This window comes from Zonotrichia albicollis, chromosome 6, assembly GCF_047830755.1.
Source record: "Zonotrichia albicollis isolate bZonAlb1 chromosome 6, bZonAlb1.hap1, whole genome shotgun sequence".
Taxonomy (NCBI): domain Eukaryota; kingdom Metazoa; phylum Chordata; class Aves; order Passeriformes; family Passerellidae; genus Zonotrichia; species Zonotrichia albicollis.
In genome coordinates, this window is record NC_133824.1 from 16231832 (window position 1) to 16251072 (window position 19241).

At 39.6% G+C, this 19241-nt stretch overlaps 1 protein-coding gene across 7 annotated transcripts in view; it reads right to left on the reverse strand.

The window, feature by feature from the left end:
* The window catches only part of TTLL5 (tubulin tyrosine ligase like 5), a 135952-nt gene that overhangs the window by 89748 nt on the left and 26963 nt on the right, over positions 1-19241 (reverse strand). For 6 of the 7 annotated variants that reach the window (XR_012580727.1, XR_003379906.2, XM_005479784.4 and 3 more), the window contains 10 exons: positions 13960-14041; positions 13014-13075; positions 12235-12326; positions 9370-9411; positions 6432-6545; positions 5970-6061; positions 5289-5351; positions 4328-4366; positions 3257-3402; positions 1998-2289 (listed from right to left, as the gene is read on the reverse strand). Coding sequence is in view for 5 of the 7 variants with exons in the window: in XM_005479784.4 (XP_005479841.3) it covers positions 1998-2289; positions 3257-3402; positions 4328-4366; positions 5289-5351; positions 5970-6061; positions 6432-6545; positions 9370-9411; positions 12235-12326; positions 13014-13075; positions 13960-14041 (1024 nt within the window). In the remaining 2 variants the exon portion in view is untranslated. The remainder of the gene's footprint in view (positions 1-1997; positions 2290-3256; positions 3403-4327; positions 4367-5288; positions 5352-5969; positions 6062-6431; positions 6546-9369; positions 9412-12234; positions 12327-13013; positions 13076-13959; positions 14042-19241) is intronic. The other variant, XM_026792380.2, reaches the window with a different exon arrangement.

A 19241-nucleotide genomic window follows, 5' to 3' on the forward strand; every position in this document is an offset into this window, starting at 1 on the left:
AACTTTTGATGCTTTTGGAAGGTCACACAGGGCCAGAGAAGGGCTAAGCCAATGACAAGTACACATCCTGTTCATAGCTATACTGCAGCAACTATACATGGTTACAATTTCTGTCTTCCAGGAGCTTCAGTGAACTCCAGAATGCACAGCAGGCCTTGTAACACCTCTGAGCTCTGCATGCTACTAATCACTACACCTACCTTTTCTTTCTACATGTGTGGAACACTGGGAGAACTCTCCGAATCCCTGCTGAGAACTGATACTCTCTACATCAGGCCACCATGTATCAGAAAAAGCTCTCACCTTGGCTTTCTAGAGCTGCCAGTTTTGGTGTAGGCACAACTCAAACATCTCATGACCAGTTCAAGATTTCTGCTTGATAAGAAGCCCCCATTATCAACATCAGCACAGTAATACAGGTCTTTGCCTGCACCTGAAATTTCTGACTAAAAACTACAGAAGGCTTTTGTTTAACACTGCCTCTCCTTTTGTGGGGGTGATATTGAAACCTGAGGCGTTAAATTCAGAAACAAGTAACTTGCTTTTCATTTTACTTCCTTGGGAATGGCAGAGTTGGGGCAACAGGTTTTCTTTGACTATAATTTCTTTACCAGTAACACCCAAAGTGTGGAAGACAGATATTTCCTCATCAGGCTGACTAAAGGAGAGAAAAGTCCTACCACTTACAAAAACTGACTAGAATAGGCCTGGTTTTTCTTGGATGAAAATTTTATTCAGCTCCTCTGCCTGTTGAGCCCATAAGCAAAGCTTACATCAATGACATCCCAGATAGAGCCAAGCCCAACACAACCTCAGAACAAGAGGTCACCACAAGCCTTATACCCTTCTGTGGGGAATCCCAACAGTGCTGGGTGCTGAGCAAGATTCTGTCAGGAACATCAGATAGAGACTATGTTCTTGGCAGGAGTCAGTTCTATATATATATAGATATAGACACAGCATTGCTATGTTTATCCTCAAAAGAGGTTTCAGAATCTTCCCTGTCACAGCAGCAAATGTCCTTGCCTACAATAAGACATGAGAACAATCCCCAAAGCTATTGAATAATTCATAGTTTCTCCCAGAAACTAAACTAAGAAAGCAACAACAAGAAACATTTTCTCTACCTCTGTTTTTCACAGAAAACATAACGCTGCTTCTTGTCTAGAAGATGTGTAGTCTTCCTACTCAGGCATATGTAATTGTCCTTTCTTTTTGTACTTGCTGTCCATCTGCAATTAGACAGTTTTGCTAACCACATTCAAGGGGAGAATCGTGTTTCAAAACATCTGGTTAAAACCTTGCTTGGTGTTTTTCTATAGAATCTCCTCCAGTACATCTCTTTTTTTCCAAGAAAAAAACATGCATCAGAAGACACTCTATTCCACACCGTCCTACTCAACAACATGCAATGAGATGTTTCAGTAATTTGTCATTCTCAAGTTACTTCCTAATTTTGCTCTCAGAAGGCCATGACCTTGAGCAAAGATTACTACCAGAGGGAAAAATTCTATCATCAAAAATAAAAGCACAAAATGAGAAAACTGATTTTACAGAGAGACAGCACTGAGATACTCCTATCCAACCCTTCCTGGATAATTTAACGTATGTTTATAACCACTTCTTGGCAAACGCAAAGAATGAGAAGAAAAAAATTAGAATTCAGTAGCAGACATCCTGCATTAAGGCAAAGAGACATTTTAGAAGCCTGAGCTGACAAAGAACAGCTTACATCATCAGATTAAAGAACAGCAATGGAAACTATAGGGTCATGCTTTACACTGATCCAACAGGTCAGGCACTCAGGTGAACTGTCAGACTTTGCAATCGTCTCCCTTCTGTGCCAACAAGATGTTAAGGCAGCCCACAGTTAGACAAAAATCTAGGCCCTTTTCTAAGGCCTTCTTATCCCTTCACATTCATAATGTGCATCCTCCATATTTTAACTCTTATTAGCTTCAAGTCAAAACTAGAGGCAATACGCAGAAAATTCTCACCTCAAATTTCCTTGATTTTGAAGAATCTGAAGCAAGTTAAACTGAGGTTTTGAGTCTGGTTTTTTCAGAAACAGCTTTTCTCCATTTCCAGTTTTTTTGTTATGTTTTTTTGGTAACCTCTCCTTACAAGCAGTTTTCACAGATTCAGAGAGCTCTGGCTTGTTTTTCACCGGAGTGTCCGAAAGAGAGCAAACACTTCTATCTACGTCTTCATCTTCATCCTCATCCATCTCCTCTTCCTCCTCACCTTCCGTGTCGGACTTCAGGGACAGCTTTGTTGGTTCTGATGTGCCTGTAGTAGAGAAGAAATCACTTATGCTGATTAAGAAAAAAAAAAAGTGGAGAGGACTGTCTACAGCTCACACCCTTTGGTTTACCCCTAAACTCCTTTCTGCTAGGAGGACAGAACACTGCCATCTCAGAACACCATCTTAAGTATGACTGTTCTATATTATTCTGTCTTTCATCTTGTACATCAGTTGAGAAGTCCATTTTCCCAGTATTACAGAACACCAAGATTCTTGTTTTAGCCTTACAAATGAAAAAAGAATGCCCACACAAAATCAAAGAGGCAAAGACATTTTCCTCTATTTTTATCCTGATTCTTACATACATACTGACATACCTACACCCATACTTGAGATATATATACACACAATTTTTTGTATGCTGTGTGTCAAATAAAGCTACAAAAATATAAACTTCCACATGAGCCAATAACGATTATAGAGCTTAAGACAGCAGCAAAAAACATCTTACAACATCCAATCTCTCCTACTGCAATCAGTATCATACAGCTACTAGAAAGAGTTTAGGTAAAGGCAGGAACAGTCACTTGTGGGGATAATTCACCTTTGTACCCTTTTAAGTTTTTCCAACACCAGCTTGGACAAGGACTTCTATTCCCAACAGCTTAAGAGTCACAGCTGTCTAGGAGAATAATCTGAAAGATCCCATCTTTCTCTGAAAAGCTGAAGAATTACAGAGGCACACATACTGTTGAATTCTTTACCCAAAATGCAACAAACAAGCTCATCTCTAAGTAAGCACCAATTACCTTTAATCATACACATGCAAGTGTGGGAATGTGGGAATGAAATTCAAGGCACTAAACAAACTAGAAGCTCAGAACTAGAATGAAGTGAAAACTATTAACATTTGAAACAGAACAACCCCATTCACACACATTTCAAATGAAAAAGTCCTTTGCTTGCCTTTTATTTTACCAGCTGCTCATTTAAAACTCTAGCCATGCATACCTAGTGCTTTTGCCTGTGCCGCTCCAACCTTGCCATGGTATCGCCGCCGCTTCCGTAACTCCAGTGAAACGAGCTTCCTCTCATAAAAGAGAGCATGAGAGCCCACAACTTCCATCCTCCTATCCAGCCTTCCATGGAGACCTGCTCTGGGAAGCACAGTACAGAGATATCTCTCAGTCTCCCTTTATCTTTCTCTCCCTGATAACACAAGAGACCAAACTTCAAGAAACATTCTTGCTGATACACGGAAGAAATATTTACCATCAGTCTAACTCTGCTCTACTTAAGCCTGCAAATGTTTGAGGAGAGTCTTGTACGTACTCCACAGAACATCACCTCTCAAAGCTCCAAGACACACCCACCTAGTGTCACACTTTCATGACTGAGCAGCCTCTGCCCATCGTGCAACAGCTCAGGGCACAATTAACATTGCAAGAGTACAAAATCGAGAAGAGGAATGGAAAGAGAGCATGTTTGCATGAATCTGGTTGTTTGAACCATTTATGTAGACAGCTTGTTCTTCACTGATCAGATACAAGCATTTTAACATAATAAAAGTGGAAAATGCCAAACTTTCTACAAGTTTGACCTAAGACAAGGGACGAGGAGCCCTGCCAGATTCCAGAAGGGAAACATCAAAAGTAACAATTTTCTGCCAGTGCACAAAAATCCAGAAAAGTGCTCCCCATGATATAAGTGTAAACAAGCATAGAAAATGCTTATTGTTTCATTTATCCTTTCAGTTCTAACAAAGTGAATAAATGAGCATATGAAGTCCAAATCCTTGTGCATGACAAGATCTTTCAAAGAGAGCTCAATGATAAGGCTTATCAATATGATAGGAATACCAAAGTGAGACGTGTATGAGGAGAAATTTTAAGATCCAATGAAAACATGAGCTCTCCATATCTGGGTATATTCTTTTTGCACTGTATTTATGTTTCTAAAGTTATTTTCATGGATTTCAGGTAGGACAGGTGTTGACTCACAACCTGGAAGATGAAGCTAAGGAAATCTAAATTTATAATAAATCCTACAGAGTATACATTATTTAATTAAGAAGCTATTTACCGGGATCTTCCAGTGAGGAACTCTCTTTTCATCTTGCTCCTACATAGAGAAAAAGGTCAAAAATTACTCTCCATACCTTGATTAAAAAGCCTCCCTAGTCTTTCACATGTACAATGTAAAGACCATATTTACAGAATTGCTTGTGAGTTCTATCACAAAGAAGAAAAAAACTAAAAGGGCTCCAAAAGAGGAGCCCTGAGCAGCTGTACTACAACTGATGCCTGCATTTGTCTGGCTTAAGCTGGAGAAGGCATCATTTAGAAAAACTCTTTAGACACATCCCTGAACATACACAGAGAAAAAAAATTGTACAGCACTGATGCTGGAAGAACTTCTGTAAATACTGTCTCCTTTCTCAGTCACCTTGTCTTTACTTAGTAGTGACTTCATAGTGGATTTCAAATTTGCACAAGAAGAAATGCTGATAAGGAAGGGCATTAAACACACAGTGAAAGACACTGCATACAACTCTCAGTGGAAGCTCAGCTAGGGGCATGAACTGTTCCCACCACCACCCAGAAAAAGAATCATCAAATCATGACTGCACAGATCAAGACAGGGATACTAAACCATTGGAGAAGTCAATTTCAGGGCTTACTGTACATGAAGACAAACTTTAATGTGATTTGAAATTTGAAACAAAAGGTAAGCCACGACCACCTATAATCCTTTCATAAAGAAAAAAATCATCTAAGAGCTTGAAGTTTTTTCATGCCTATAGTAATATTAGTACTCCAATGATTCCCATGCCTTTTGAATATTGTCCTTTTTGCCCTTGGTTCCGAAAAGCAACACATAAATATATGACCAACAATCATTTGCACACTAGAAAAGAGATGCACAATTATCAGCACTCCTATAAATCCCAGACTTGTGTTTATAACACTGGATAAATGAGGAATCAATCCTTTTTGTACTGTTTGTGCCCTTTACCTCTCTCCCAAACAGAGAAGCTTTCTACCTGTCCTTAAACAGACGTGTAGCCAGCATGTAGTTCATTGATGTCTTGTGCTCTAGAAAAGATCTAGGAAAAGGAAAAAAAAAAAAAAAAAAAAGAGGATTATCAGGACAGCTCAATTCAATGAAAGGCAGTACAGTGCAGAAATAAATGGCCTCTAAAACATATCCCAGAAGGGGATTCAGACAACATGGTGCACCACAACAGAAAAGACAAAAGGAGGAGAGCTATCATTTCTCAGCTGAAGTTCCTGGTGATGCAAGAGACAGAAAACATTACAGACTGGAAAAATAAACATGGAAAATTGTAATATAGTATAACTTTCAGAAGGAGTGAGTTCTATATGGCATTTATGGCCTAATGACAAGAGTACACAGGGCACAACTTGAGGATGTAAAAGTAGATAGCAAAAATCTGAAAGGAAGACATTTTTATTATAACAGAAAAGCAATACCAGAAATAATGTTCCAACAGCTTTCCATGGGGTGCAGTTATGCAAAGCAGCAGCTGATCCCTTTTTCTGAACAAGGGATCAGAAAAAAGAATATTCAAGGCTAAAGTAAACTTTGCCAAAACTTTTAACACATCTTTTAAAATGCCAAGATAGCTGATCTACACATTTCTAATACAGAATATCCCTCAACATGGAGCATCAGTGCCATCCTATCAGATTTTTATTCTTACCCATAAAGGTCCCATGTTAATGGGGTAGGGAATATCCGGATGAAGCCTCCTCTCCGTTCATTTTCCTCCCTCACTCGTCGAAGAACTTTGATCTGATTAAAAAGAAAAATAGAGAACAGTCCGCAAAATAGATAACAATGAAAAATATACCTTCCAAAAATCTCTGAATTTCAGAAAAAAGACTATTCAGTCCTGCAAATGGACGAAGTAGATAATGATATCCTTAATGAATTTTGTCTTGCATTTAAATTTGGAAGGATTCTATCACTGCTTCAAGCACATCTCTGCTTGGCATGATTGTGGGCAAGGGCAATACGAGCAGTAAAACTCAAATTCTGTTTCAAAAATTACTCTTCTTCTCTCACATTTTTCATTTACATGCACCTGCCATTTGTTGAGCAAATAGCCCCACATACTGCATGAAAGCCAAGGTAAATAAAAGCCATTTAATAGCCTCCTTACCTCCTCCATGGAGAGGCCTAGCATAGAGCTGTTGTGCCTTCCTGCTGTCTTTTCCCTGCCTAAGGGCATTGAGCTTTTCACGTCAGCATCGCCAGCAGACAGAGGACGGGTATGCTGTAGAGACAGTGTGAATCCAGATTTTTTTTTCCTCTCTCAATTTTCATATTAAAAAAATTACATTCAAATTCCAGGACCCCATTCCTAGCAGGATCTACACTTCAGAGCACTATAGGCCACAATTCACAATTCCACACCCCAGCTGTTACTAAGAATCTGAGTACTCATATGTAGTGACAGCCCAAATGTCACTACATATGAGTACTCAGATTCTTAGATTTTAGCACAGCAGGCACAATTCAGGCATCACTGCCAGTGTTTACACCTCTGGCCCATTCTGCAAAAACAGGAGACATACCAAAAACAGTAAAGTCAAAATGTCATACAGAAAAATCCTCACCCAAGGGGCACTGGAGTCAGCATTCACAAGAACCAAATACATTTGGATTCACACATCAGTGGTACCAGAACCATGATTCTCTGTTCTAACTGTGCTGCTATACTACAACAACAGAACTGTGATTCCCCGGTGAGATAAAAGCTACAGGGAAAAGTTCACCAACTTTTATTCTTCTGTTGCTATACTGCTCAATTTCAACTTGCTACTTCTCACACTTAACAGACACATTCTGCAGATGTACACAGATACATCATGCAAATCTGCATACATATGCAAACTTTTTAAAATAAGCAATAATTTGCAGACCGTGTCACTAAGCTTATTTTTAACCTGATGGGCAGTCCTGGCCAATTCTAACAAAAGAACAGGAATTCAAAATGTCTTCAAATCATCAGGATTATAAAATTTTAAAATCCAAGCAAAAAAAAAAATCTTTGAACTTGCTCTCAAGTACATTTAAGATGGTCTTAGGCTCAGTTTAGATAAACTACCTCTGCAAAAATAGCACCAAAAGTCTACTGAGAAGGTCTCAAGCATTTTTACTAAATTCAAAAGTTTATTTTAGCTCTATACTGAGCAAAGAATGCACAGAAAGCCTTAATCTAGAAAGAAGAGAAAAACCTGACAGAAACCTTAAGGTGGGTAAGTCCAAGGGAATATCCCATACTGCTCAGATATTAAAAAAAAAAACTCCATGGCAAGATCAGGAAGCATCTTTATTTGTAAAGACTATGGGAATTTAATTCCATTCTCTCCATTTCAACAGAAATGAGAAGCAGCTACTCAGAATCTGTAGATGAAGCAACAGCAAAAGCAACAGGCATGGCACTAGAATAGGCAATACTGCAGTGATTGGCACAGAAAAATCCAAAGAAAAAACAGACATAGCAGGTACCAGCTGTAACATTTTGTTAAGTCTAACTGATTAAAAACATAAGAGAAAACAAGACAATCTGGATGAAAAGGCAGGAGACACAAACATCTGTAGAAGAAATAAAATGCCAGCAATCAAACAAGGTTTGCTTGATGCTGTGGATGGCACTAAGTTTAAAGACTTTTAAGTCTTTCTTTCTAAGCTTCCTTCCATTTCTACTCCACAGCTAAAAAATGTTGCTTAACAACTTGCTCTAGAACCTGAGAGGCAAAAACCATTTCTCTTAAAAACCATTTCTCATTTCCTGGCACTACCATAACAATCCATCATCATGTGAGAACTGTTATTCCAAGAGAATATTACAGGAAATTCTTCAATCTATTAAATTATCTGCTTTACTAAGGAAACACTTCAATGAAATCATTTCCATTGTCTCAACACAACAGAGATGATTGCATCAAACACAAATAGTAAATGTATGTGTACATATTGGGCAGCTCTGACTCCTCCCTGAGCAAAACTACATGGCTGCCAAAATTCTAGAGAAAACTCTTTACTGAACTTCCTGCACAGTTTTTTCCATATTTCACTACAGAATACCCTCTGGCTGTAGCACAGAAATGTCTCCAACTTCAGAGATCTTGTTTCCTCTTTGACCCAGCTTATCTATAAAAGTACAGATAAATCAAACCACTCTGGTATATCTCCAATTCTGCAAGTATCCTTGGTTCCCAAATCATGATTCTAATTTAATAAGCACTGACAGCAGTTGGCACAAAGATCATTCCTATTCTCTACAAAACCTTGTAATTCAGTAATACTCTGTCCTCTGAACCTCAGCTAAACTTACTCAGAATGACAAACAGCAGGGAACAGACTGAATTAGGTTCTCAAGATGATTCCATCTACCTTTTCTTCCTGACGGGGAAGCCCCATTAAAAAATAATAACTCCTACTACATTTGTGCAGGAAGCCCAGCAGCAAAATAATGCCTAACATGTCTCCACATGGCCAATAGCTTAGAATTGTAAACTAATTTGGATTTGTCTATACGGCTTGTAAGGGTAACAAACATAATACTTAGATAGGTAGATCAGTCTCACTTAGGCTAAAAATAGTCCCATATTTTTCCATTAACTTTAAGAAATCCTTCTTTTCTCTGCATCTATTTTGACCCAGTTCACTCTCAAACTTTTGCAGTGTCCTTCAGAGGATTGCCTCAAAGAAAAGGATTACTTCTCTTGTAGGGCCACCTGAGTTTTGTCTGCACAGATTCTCCTGTGCTTACCTTATCATTCAGACTTGTAGTCTTAAAAACTTTGAGGGATTTGATCCAGCTGACTTTGACTCGCAGCAAGCTTCACCTACTTTTTTTTTTAAGCCACTAGAAGCGATGTAAATATTTTTTCAACATTTGTTTTTGCTGCATGGAAACATGCTGGTGCCATGTCCTCTTCTCATGTTGACTTCCTCTCACCCCCATCCCCCTTGCCCCAGGCTACTCCAACTGTAAAATATATTTGGGGATTAACAATGCCAAAAGCATTGCACACAGTAACATTTGAAGTGTAGCCCTTACATGGGTGATGGAGCTGAAAGGTACTTACTGATCTGCTGTTTGCTCTTTGTGACTGTGCAGACACAGGACGCTTCAAGAGACACACAAAGAGAATAAAAATCTTGTGTTCTCCAAGACACTATGACCCCTGCCTGACTTGTTGAGGACTGGCAAGTACCCTAAACAAAACAGTATAAGCAAAGGGTGGTGAGGCACTGGAACAAGTTGATCAGAGAAGTTGTGCCAACCCTGGAACTGTTCAAAGACAGGTGGACGGGGCTGGGAACAATCTGGTCTAGTGGAAGGTGTCCCTGTCCAAGCAGTGGGGCTGCAATTTGATAATCTTTAAGATACTTTGCAATCCAAAGCACTCTATGATTCTATGATAACTGAAGTCCAGAGATAAAGCTAACCACTTATATCTCCCTCATATCCTGCACAAATGTATCCTGTCCCCATTCCAAACACAGCATTCATTCTAAGCTCAGATGTGCTCAACTGTGCAGAATGCACCTGGACATATGGTTTTCAAAAGCACACTGAACTCAACTATGATAAGCAAAATTCATATTTTTGTAAATTAAGAGTCACCCATATAAAAATATTTAATAGCTATGCATCAAGGAGAAAGAGATGCTGTCAAGTAAAATTGTTTACAGAACAGAGGGAGGAAAAAAGTAAAAATCCCATAGTTTTGCAAGTACTTTCATTTAAATATATCAACAATATTCCAGTTCTTGTGGAGAAAAAAGATACTACTTAACATTCTAACACAGGTGTAGAAACATCAGAATGTCAGGAAGTATTACTTACCTGGTATCAGGCCTACAAGTAAAACCAGTTTAAGGATAGGTTCAAAAGCAAACAATCATCAGAGCTGAGATTTTTCTTGCCTTCAGTGGTATTTCAGAGTGTTTTCCTCTTCCAACACCCAAGAGGAGCAAATGGTGGAAGAAAGGATTCTCAGGAGACCTATCTATCATTTCTAGCTGTACTACTGACAAGTTCCTCTCTACAGTTGGCCTACTCAAAACAGATCAAGGTCCCTCCATTGCTTACAATTAACTGAAAGAGCTCCAACCCAAATCCACAAGAAGTTACAATGGAAGCAGCAAAATTGTTCATCTCCCTAGAGGGAGAAATAAATGTTTGAAGAGCCAAACCAAACTGGTAGTCCAGTCTGGTGAAACTCAGAAAAGAGAGAAACCATCTCAAGATAGTTATTTAAAAGCACTCTCAAGAGCACAGGCACCAACAGTTCTTTTTCAAGCAGCAACTTTTACAATTATGAAAAATGGCCTATATGAATGATCAAAACTTAAAACATCATGAAGGTGGTAGGAAAAACCAAAAGATTACATATAGCCTTTGCAATAGAAAATTGGAACAGGCATTGAAAATCCAAAAATCTGAGACAGAACATATTGAGCAAAGAACAAGCTAAAGCATTCTGGGACCATGAAAAGATCTAAACACCTATCTAGCCATGGGATTTCCACTTAGGTACTTAAGAAAAAAAATGCTGTAAAACTATGACTGCATCACAAACGTGTTTCTATTAAACATAGGTTAGCTAGGGGAACACCTAATCCTGTCTCATAACGAATGCACTGTCATATGAATCTTTGCAACTTTCAACTGGCCAGGCTTACATCTCTTTATGTGTATTTGTTAAGCAAAACAAAGTTGAAAGCCTCGTTAAAATTCATAACAGCATAATTTTCTGAGACTGTCTTGTATAGTTTTGTCAAATCATCAGATCTGATCCCATTACTCTAAGAAGGGTAATTCTTTTGCATGGTTTCTAATTTATCTCATGTACCTTTTGTCTGCTACAAAGAGCACCTATACAGTCAGAGTGATCTGTATTTAAGGCACTATTATATTTGTATTAGAAGTTTCAGACTCAGACATGCATCCTAAAGATACTCAAATCTCATCTTACCAGCTGTTCACCTCTCTCACAGTGACTAAAGACTCTTGAGTTTTACAAGAGACAAAACACTGCAATTTCTGTGAGCTTTTCCAATACCAAAACACAGAGTGTCTTGGTACACTGTCACTGAACAAAAATGACTTGTTTTTTCCAAACTGAACTTGAGCTACACAGCCATGTTGCATGTCCATCACAGCACCACCAGCTGCAGAGTTGTCAAAGAACACCATCTGCCTATTTGCCTGAGGAGAAATGAGTTGAAAGTCCAAGTGATGTAACAGATCTCCCTGCCCTTTGTGAATGCTCTATTTCCACAGATATTTATGGAATCCATTTCATAGACAAAAAAAGATGGAGAACTGTCCTTCCACATTACAGTGATGAGAAAGCACTACCTCAACAGAAAAGACATGGGGCAGTCACAGTAAGATACATGAGGCCTCAGTCCAATGATCCATGGGAAAGAAAGTGAGATTCCAAAAGAGAATGGGAAAGAAGCCTTAAACTTCAAATGCAAGAAGTTTTTCACCTAGGAGAAGATCTTGGAGAAGGTCTAGGAGAGACATTCACAGAGCTCCAGAGTCCTGGAAGCTTGTTGTCCACAACAAAATCAAAGTGGTTGAACTGCCCAGAATGCAGGTGTATCCCCTGCAAACCACAGAATGGTTTGGGTTGGAAAGACCTTAAAGGTTATCTAGATCCAACTCCCCTGCCATGGGGAGGGAAGCTTCCAGCAGAACAAGGTGCTCAAAGCCCCATCCAGCCTGGTCTCAAACACCTATAGGAATACAGAGTCCACAAACTCTTTGGGCAACACGTTTCAGCGCCCCACCACCCCCACAGGTAAAGATTTCATCTTCCATAGTTATGCTAGAAATCCAGATAATCTCACTCACTGCCTCTCTCACCCATGAGTCAAATTCTATGAGAATTACTTCCTCCTATGCTCCTCAGCCAGGGCCTCTAAAAGTCACTTACCTGCAGCTTCTGGTACGGATTTCTTCTGACAGACTCAGACGAATGATAAATGCTCCGGCTTGACCGCTGGCCTGGGTCCTGGCACACAAAGCCTACAGGCACCAAGAGCTGCATGAGAACTTGAAGACAGACAAACCCTGAAAGATGAATCTAGCATTTCTGTTCACCATCTCAGTCTATACAAAACCTTCTTGTCCCTGCCCAAGGACCAATAAGAATCCTTTTCTTTTTTATATCTTGCTTTGTTTAATCCTAAACTGTAATTGCATTACATTTTTTGAACAAAAACTTGCTTCAAGACCAAGTACTTAAATCAATAAATGGGTTACTGAATAGCAGCACAGAGACAGACTTGGTTTTTTAAACAGCTGAGCAGCATACCTGATGACAATTTTACTTCTTTCACTACTAAGGCAAATTGCATCAAGCAACTAAATCAAGATGCAAGGGACATTGTGCTCTAGAAAGTACTCCAAGCCTAGCCACCCAACCAAAACCCACACATTCAACTTTAAGAATGCCTGAATACTAACTCAAAGCTAAAGAGAGCAGTGTCTTCAAATACCAAATTAGTGACTCTTAAAATGACCTAAGCATCACAAACAGATGATTATTCTGAAGTTGAAATGTCCATATATCACTTCTCAATGCTAAATACAACTGCTCTCCTTAACTAGAGTTCACATCTATTATACTCATCTAGTAACAGCCAACTCATAAAACTACCTTTAACTGGTTTTAAATGAGGGAAAGACTGAAGGATTTTTCATTTCACTCACCTACAAGAGTGAACATATCTGAAAGCATGCTAGCTTTGATCTTCAGGTCCAAAGGAGCATCACTGTCCCCACATGCAACAGAGGATAATAGGAATTATTTGTCTGGCATTAAATGAGAGGAATGCATCAGTATTTAGTATATCTTCCAATACAGCTTCCTTGCCTTCTTAAAACAGGTAAAAACAAGATGAAAACTAGGTGATTTTCACATACATAGGTAAAGATCAGACAGCAATGGCTTAAATCTGTTCCTTTTTCCACAGCTTTTAGTGTCCTAATGCAGACATATACAGCTTTGTTTAAACTCTCCTTAGGGCTACAAACATATTCTTTGAATGTATATATGTTACATTTCATGAAGTAGATAAAAGTTACTGTTGTAGAACTCTTAAAAACCACACTTAACTATGCCATTTCCACATAAAGTTATAGCTGAGAGACGTACCAAAATAAACCCTCAATTTCCAATAGAGCATGAGGGTCAGCAAAAGGGCCAAGTCAACACTCACTCTTTAGAATTTATCTGATTAGAGTACTAGACTGAGCCCAAGAACTCCTCTACACACTCGAGTAAAGTGCAACTGATTGAACTCTGCTTGGACTCCAAAAACTAAAAGTTTCTATCAGCCAAGAAGATTGAAATCCAACACAATAGTCTGACAGAGCTCCAAAATTTATCTATAATGAGAGATTATGAATCGTTAACAGTGACAATGGAAGAGAAATAATTAAAAAGTAAATGGAATCCCATCTGGGCTCTTTCAAAACCCATTGCTGCAGTAAGTTTGTTTATCCAAAGGAAAAAAGCAAAGGAGTATCCTCTCTGCCAATCAGGTGCGGAAAAAAATCTGCAGGCATCAGGAAACCATGCCCTCCTTGGACAACACATTTCCAAGACAACCATCTCCAGCAACAGTCCCTGCCTGAATCCCTGGGAATCACTTACCAGGCCAATGATGGGGACAGGTTCACTTCCAACAGCCAGGGTTTCAGAGTGTCATCAATAAGGACATCAAAACCATAGAGCTCTGAAAACACAGCAGACACTAAGTTTACCTCACTGCATCTTTAAACATTCACATAAGGTCCAACAGTAGATAGAAATGACCTGGTAGAAACTAAATTATACATGTTAAATCCAGTAAACTCTCTAGGGATGAACAAATAATAACATTCCTCAAGTAGCAATTTTCACATCCTCAGAATTAAACTTAAATATATTCTGCCCTGGGCGGCGGGGGGGAGGGAACGAACAGGGGAACAAAAATATTAGGGAAGTATTATGTAGAAAAATAAAAAACTCTCTTTACTGCTCACAAGCTGTAGTTCATACAGAACCCTACTACTTGCTTTCACATAGAATTGACACAAGCATAGCAGGTTAAATCTACTTCTTCCACTGGATCCTGGAAACAACAAAATTTCATTCTCCCGTCCACTTTTTAACCCCTTTATTCATTGTTCCAGTCAGCTAGAGAAAATCTTGCTTTTTTCAAGCATCAGCTTCTTTTAAATTATTCCTGTATGTTTTCTGCAACATCCCATGGGGTTACAGCAGACTTCTCCTCAGCAGCTCCATCTACATGGACAACCTTCCATAACTTTTTAGCTTATTGATAGCTTGCCACTTTGAAACAAACCACAACAGAAATATTTTTTCCTTAGTTTCTAAAACAGTCATAACATATTACATCTGCTAGATGTGTTCTGCTCTACACAGGTCAGATGGGAGCCAGCTTCCCATTCCAAATCGGATTTTACTATTTCACTCTCTATACACATTTTCTCTAGTTTGGAAAGACTTGCAAGAAGGATGCACAAAGAGGAGTGTAAATCAGAAGCTGGCATTAATGCAATTCCTTCCTTCAGCATTAAGAAATAGACTTTGTAATCATCAGGGCAACTTAAACATTTTTTTTTTAAAACACCACAAAACAGGGTATTGGCAGAGAAGGATTTTCATGGAGTTAACCAGTTCCCTAGTGCCTGAAATAAAAACAGGAGAACTTCTTTGCCATGTTTCCTTCCTTTAATTCTGGCCCTGGCCTTTTGTCGCCTGCCTGACGTTGATGCTGGCTCTGGGGAGCTGGACTGCTTGACCAGATCTTCCTATGCAGGCAGCTGTGCAAAAGCTCATGCAGCTTAAAATGGGAAGTCAATGAGCTAGGGTCAGGGGGGAGGCTTGGAAGGAGGAAAATGGCAGAAGAGTGAGCACTGCCTGCTCACTCTTCTTGAGTCTGTAGCCAGACATTGAATGAGAAATAAAAACAGCAGAAAGTTAAGGAACTGCTTCACTGCAAAGAAATGAGGCTGAATCTACATTTTGCTCTCTTGCTCCCCAGACAGGAATGGCTGCAGTAGAGGGAAAAGAAGAAAGTGAGGATAGTAAGTGTAAATATTAGTAATTTTGACCAGGAGAAACTTCTGAATGACTTTCATACATTATTTCAAAGTACAGTCTCAGGTTTGGTGAAGACCCACAACTATTAACAGCACAGAAAACTCAGCAGCTCGTGCCCAAGGCAGAGAAGCAATGAGTGGGCCTGCAGCAGCTGCTGGTCTGCAGCCTCCCAGCCCCAGGCAGGAAGAAGTGCATTTTGTTTTGACTAGCTCCCACTTCTTTTGCTGCTGGCCATTCCCTTCCTTGGCCCCTCGGAGGCCCTTTCCTAGTGTTTTGGCTCCTCTGACTTTATGCTCCTCTCCCACACAATTCTCTTGCAAATTGCTGGCTCTTTAAAGCTCCATCTTTCCCACCCAGTTAGTCATTCTGTCCATTTTTTCAAATACACATGGGAAACCTTTCGACCTCAGCTAGCTCTAACCATGCTGCTGGAGCTTCACATTCCTTTCCCTTGTGTCTGCCTCATTTATTAGGACAATAAGTTCTTCAGGGTATCCCTGTTGACTCAATTCCATTGTTAAACACAGATTCTAAAGCCACTTGCAATGACTTAGGGTCTCCTAGGAAGTCTCCATTGTTGCTCCATAATGCCCCAAGTTTCATGTATTCTGAGACATCTACAAGCCCTAGACAGATGTCTCTGCTTGCCTCGGGTCATCAGGAGCTACATAATATCCATGTTCTGGCAACTGAATCAAGCCTCATAGATTCCATGCAAGGCTGAGCAGATCTTTGTGCTAAGAACAATCAGAAGTTTACTCAGAAATATCTTGCTGGCCCTCTTCCACATTTGGAAAACGTACTTCCTAGATAAAAGACAGTAGTCACAGTACCCTTCCACTGTGAAACTCCACTACCACTTGAAATAAAAAATACACGGGCAGGACAAAGATGTGGAGTCACACGAGCACAGGATAATTAAAAGTATATCCTCTGCAATTACCAACTTCAGCAAGCCTGCCATTTCCCTCTGCAGAGAGGGTAAAGAGAAAAACAACTGAAAGAGCAAAACATGCCTCACACTGTCGCAATGCTAGGTTCACGACAAGCCACCTAGTGCCACTACTGTTATAAGGGAAGAACAGAAGAAACTAAGATACCAAGTTTCCATAGTGCCTTCTCCTGCTACTAGAATCCACAACAGCATGTTTCACCCCTACGGTTTGCTAAAGACTGGAACTATACCAGGAGGTACCAACTGTTTCCAAGACTCAGCAGGAACACCCTGCCTGTTCCTCCTCTAAAGCCCAAAGAGAAGTCACTGCTGACTGAGCTACCCACTCCCAAAAGAAGGCCTAGCTTCAGTGTGCACTCTAATAGCAACCAGCTCAGCCAGAGATTTTTTTTTACCAATGACATTATCTAAGACTAAGACAAAGGCTACAGAGATAGTCTCAGGCTTTTTTGGTTCTGGTAAACTCCCATGTATTCCAAGTTTATCTTACAATCTTCTCCAAGACTGCACCAGCAGTCTCTTTTACAAAATACCCCCAAAGAATCTCTAAGTACAGAATCTAAGTCACAAGTGATAGCATAGTAGCATAAAGAAATTTTTCATGTTTTTCCATAACATGAATAAGTCCCTTCAGTTCCTAAAGGGTCACTGTAATTCTGGTCTTTCTTTGCAGCTTGTTCCCCAGAGGAAAAAAAAAGCTTTACTGCAAAGTACATACTCTACAATTAAATGGAGACAACCTGATGTTATGAAGGGACACAAACAGTGGGAAAAAAATTGCACAGCATGTAACTCTTTTTTGATAATGCAATAAAAACCTATCTCCTCATTTTAGGTAGGAGCATAGTTACAGATATTTCTAATGCAAGGAAATTTTGCCACTAAAATTCAAGTCTTCAATTTTTCCTTCCTATTCATTCTGGTTTTATATTAAGGTTTAATTCTCTTTTTAAGAGAATTTTATTTTAACAGAGAAAGGTTTTATCTCTATGTTATTACAGAAAAGGACCCAATAAGAGGGGACAAGTAGCTTCAAGGTTAACATCAAAGAATGGGAGTCTTGGTGCAGATTCAGCTGCCTCTGCAATCCTAATCTTACTGAGTAAATAAATTATCACCCACAAGGCATAAACTTGTTCAACCCAGTGTGTGATACCAGAGTGAGCAAAGAGGTTAATATTCCAGTAACCACTTGACTTCCCTTCCAGCACTGAGGAACTTAAGAGTAGATACGTGGCCACTTGGTCCTCAACAAACTCAAATGCACAAATTAACAAAACATAATACCAGGTAGACTAAAATAAAAGCCATCTGACTCTCTAGATGGATACATGAAGTGAAGGATAAAGAGAGCATGTTTCCCAACCTCATTAGTTCCCATTTCAAGCTCTTACACTCCAAGAAAGCCATGAGGCAAGAATAAACTGGTGTTCCTCACTTTGATGTCATCTATCTGGTGAAGACCCTAATGCCACCACAGGAACCAGTAGCAGCAGAAGACAGAATGAGAAGCCAGGGTTGATTCCGACTTTGGTAACACAAGTCCATTGACGATAAATTGACAGTGCTGGTCATTTCCTAAGTCCCCCAAAAAGAGCCAAAAAAGCTTTTTAGGTCTGCTTCAGCCTTCTGAGGAAGAAAACTGGTGCTACTAAGCTGAGAACAACTTCGTAAACAAAGTTTCTGCAGCAACAGGCATCTTGAGTCTTTCAACCAAGCTCTGGGTACTAAATAATTAATATCAGACACCACTTAGAGCCTTCAAGTAACAAGTAAGAAAAACAGTGCAGGGATAGACCCCCTGTTCCTATAGAAGCCATGACTAGAAGACCTATCCCTTGAACTCATTTTACCCCTCACACTCAGCTGACAGTTCAGTCAAATTTGAAGATACAGTTACATTATAAAATCTACCTCACCAATCAGATCATCAAAACACCTGTCATGAAGGGTACAGGCCTCCTGAATCTGCTTGTAGTCAGAGGAGTCTACAATCTTTTTCAGATTCCAATGGCATCTTTACATACTGGCTTCAAAGCAAAGACTGATGCTAAGGCTATAATAATAGAACAGATTAAGCTTCGTTAAAAAAAAAAAAAAAAAGGTAATGGTAGAAAATAAGGAAATCCCTGTTCAGCTTTTCTGTGACATGTCATGTAAGAAACTAGAAAAACACAGGAAATATGTGTGGTATATGTATGGTTGACTTAAGTCACTAAGCATAAGCTCACCTCACATCAAGTGTGTACAGAAACTCCTTAAGAATCTCAAGTTTTTAGTGCCCTGGAAAACTCATGATGGAGCAGGTCAGCACTGTTCAAAACTACAAAAGGCTTCCCCTAAATAGGTCAACTGCCACCACTCAGAAAACTAAATGTTCATGAAGAACAGCGACACAGGCAGTTGTGAAACTGGTGATTTGGCACAAATGAAGACTTTTTAAAACATTTAGCTCCAGCTCACCCCCACTCATGTCATACAACAGTGCATTGTTTGTTTTTATCTCAATATAAACGTGATTAGAAGCAAAAGCCTGACCAATTCAGCCTTAAGACACAGAAGCAGCTAAATAAGAAAGTCATTGCTTTGGTGGGATCAATATGCCCTTTACCCTATCCTGGCCTGCCTTCTTTATTGCAGACAAGCTCAACAGTGTCACAGCTGGGTTTCCTAGAACGTAAATGAAACAAGAGGACTTCAATCTGGTGCTTCCTTAGGCTCACATTTCAGCGAGTGCAGAAAATGCTGCTACCTGGCTGCTGGCAAAAATATGTGCTGCACCCAGCCACCTTCATTTCCTACCCTACTAAACCAATCCCACATGGAGATTTTTCATTCTGCCTGAAAGCAGGCATTACTGCCTTTTCTAGCC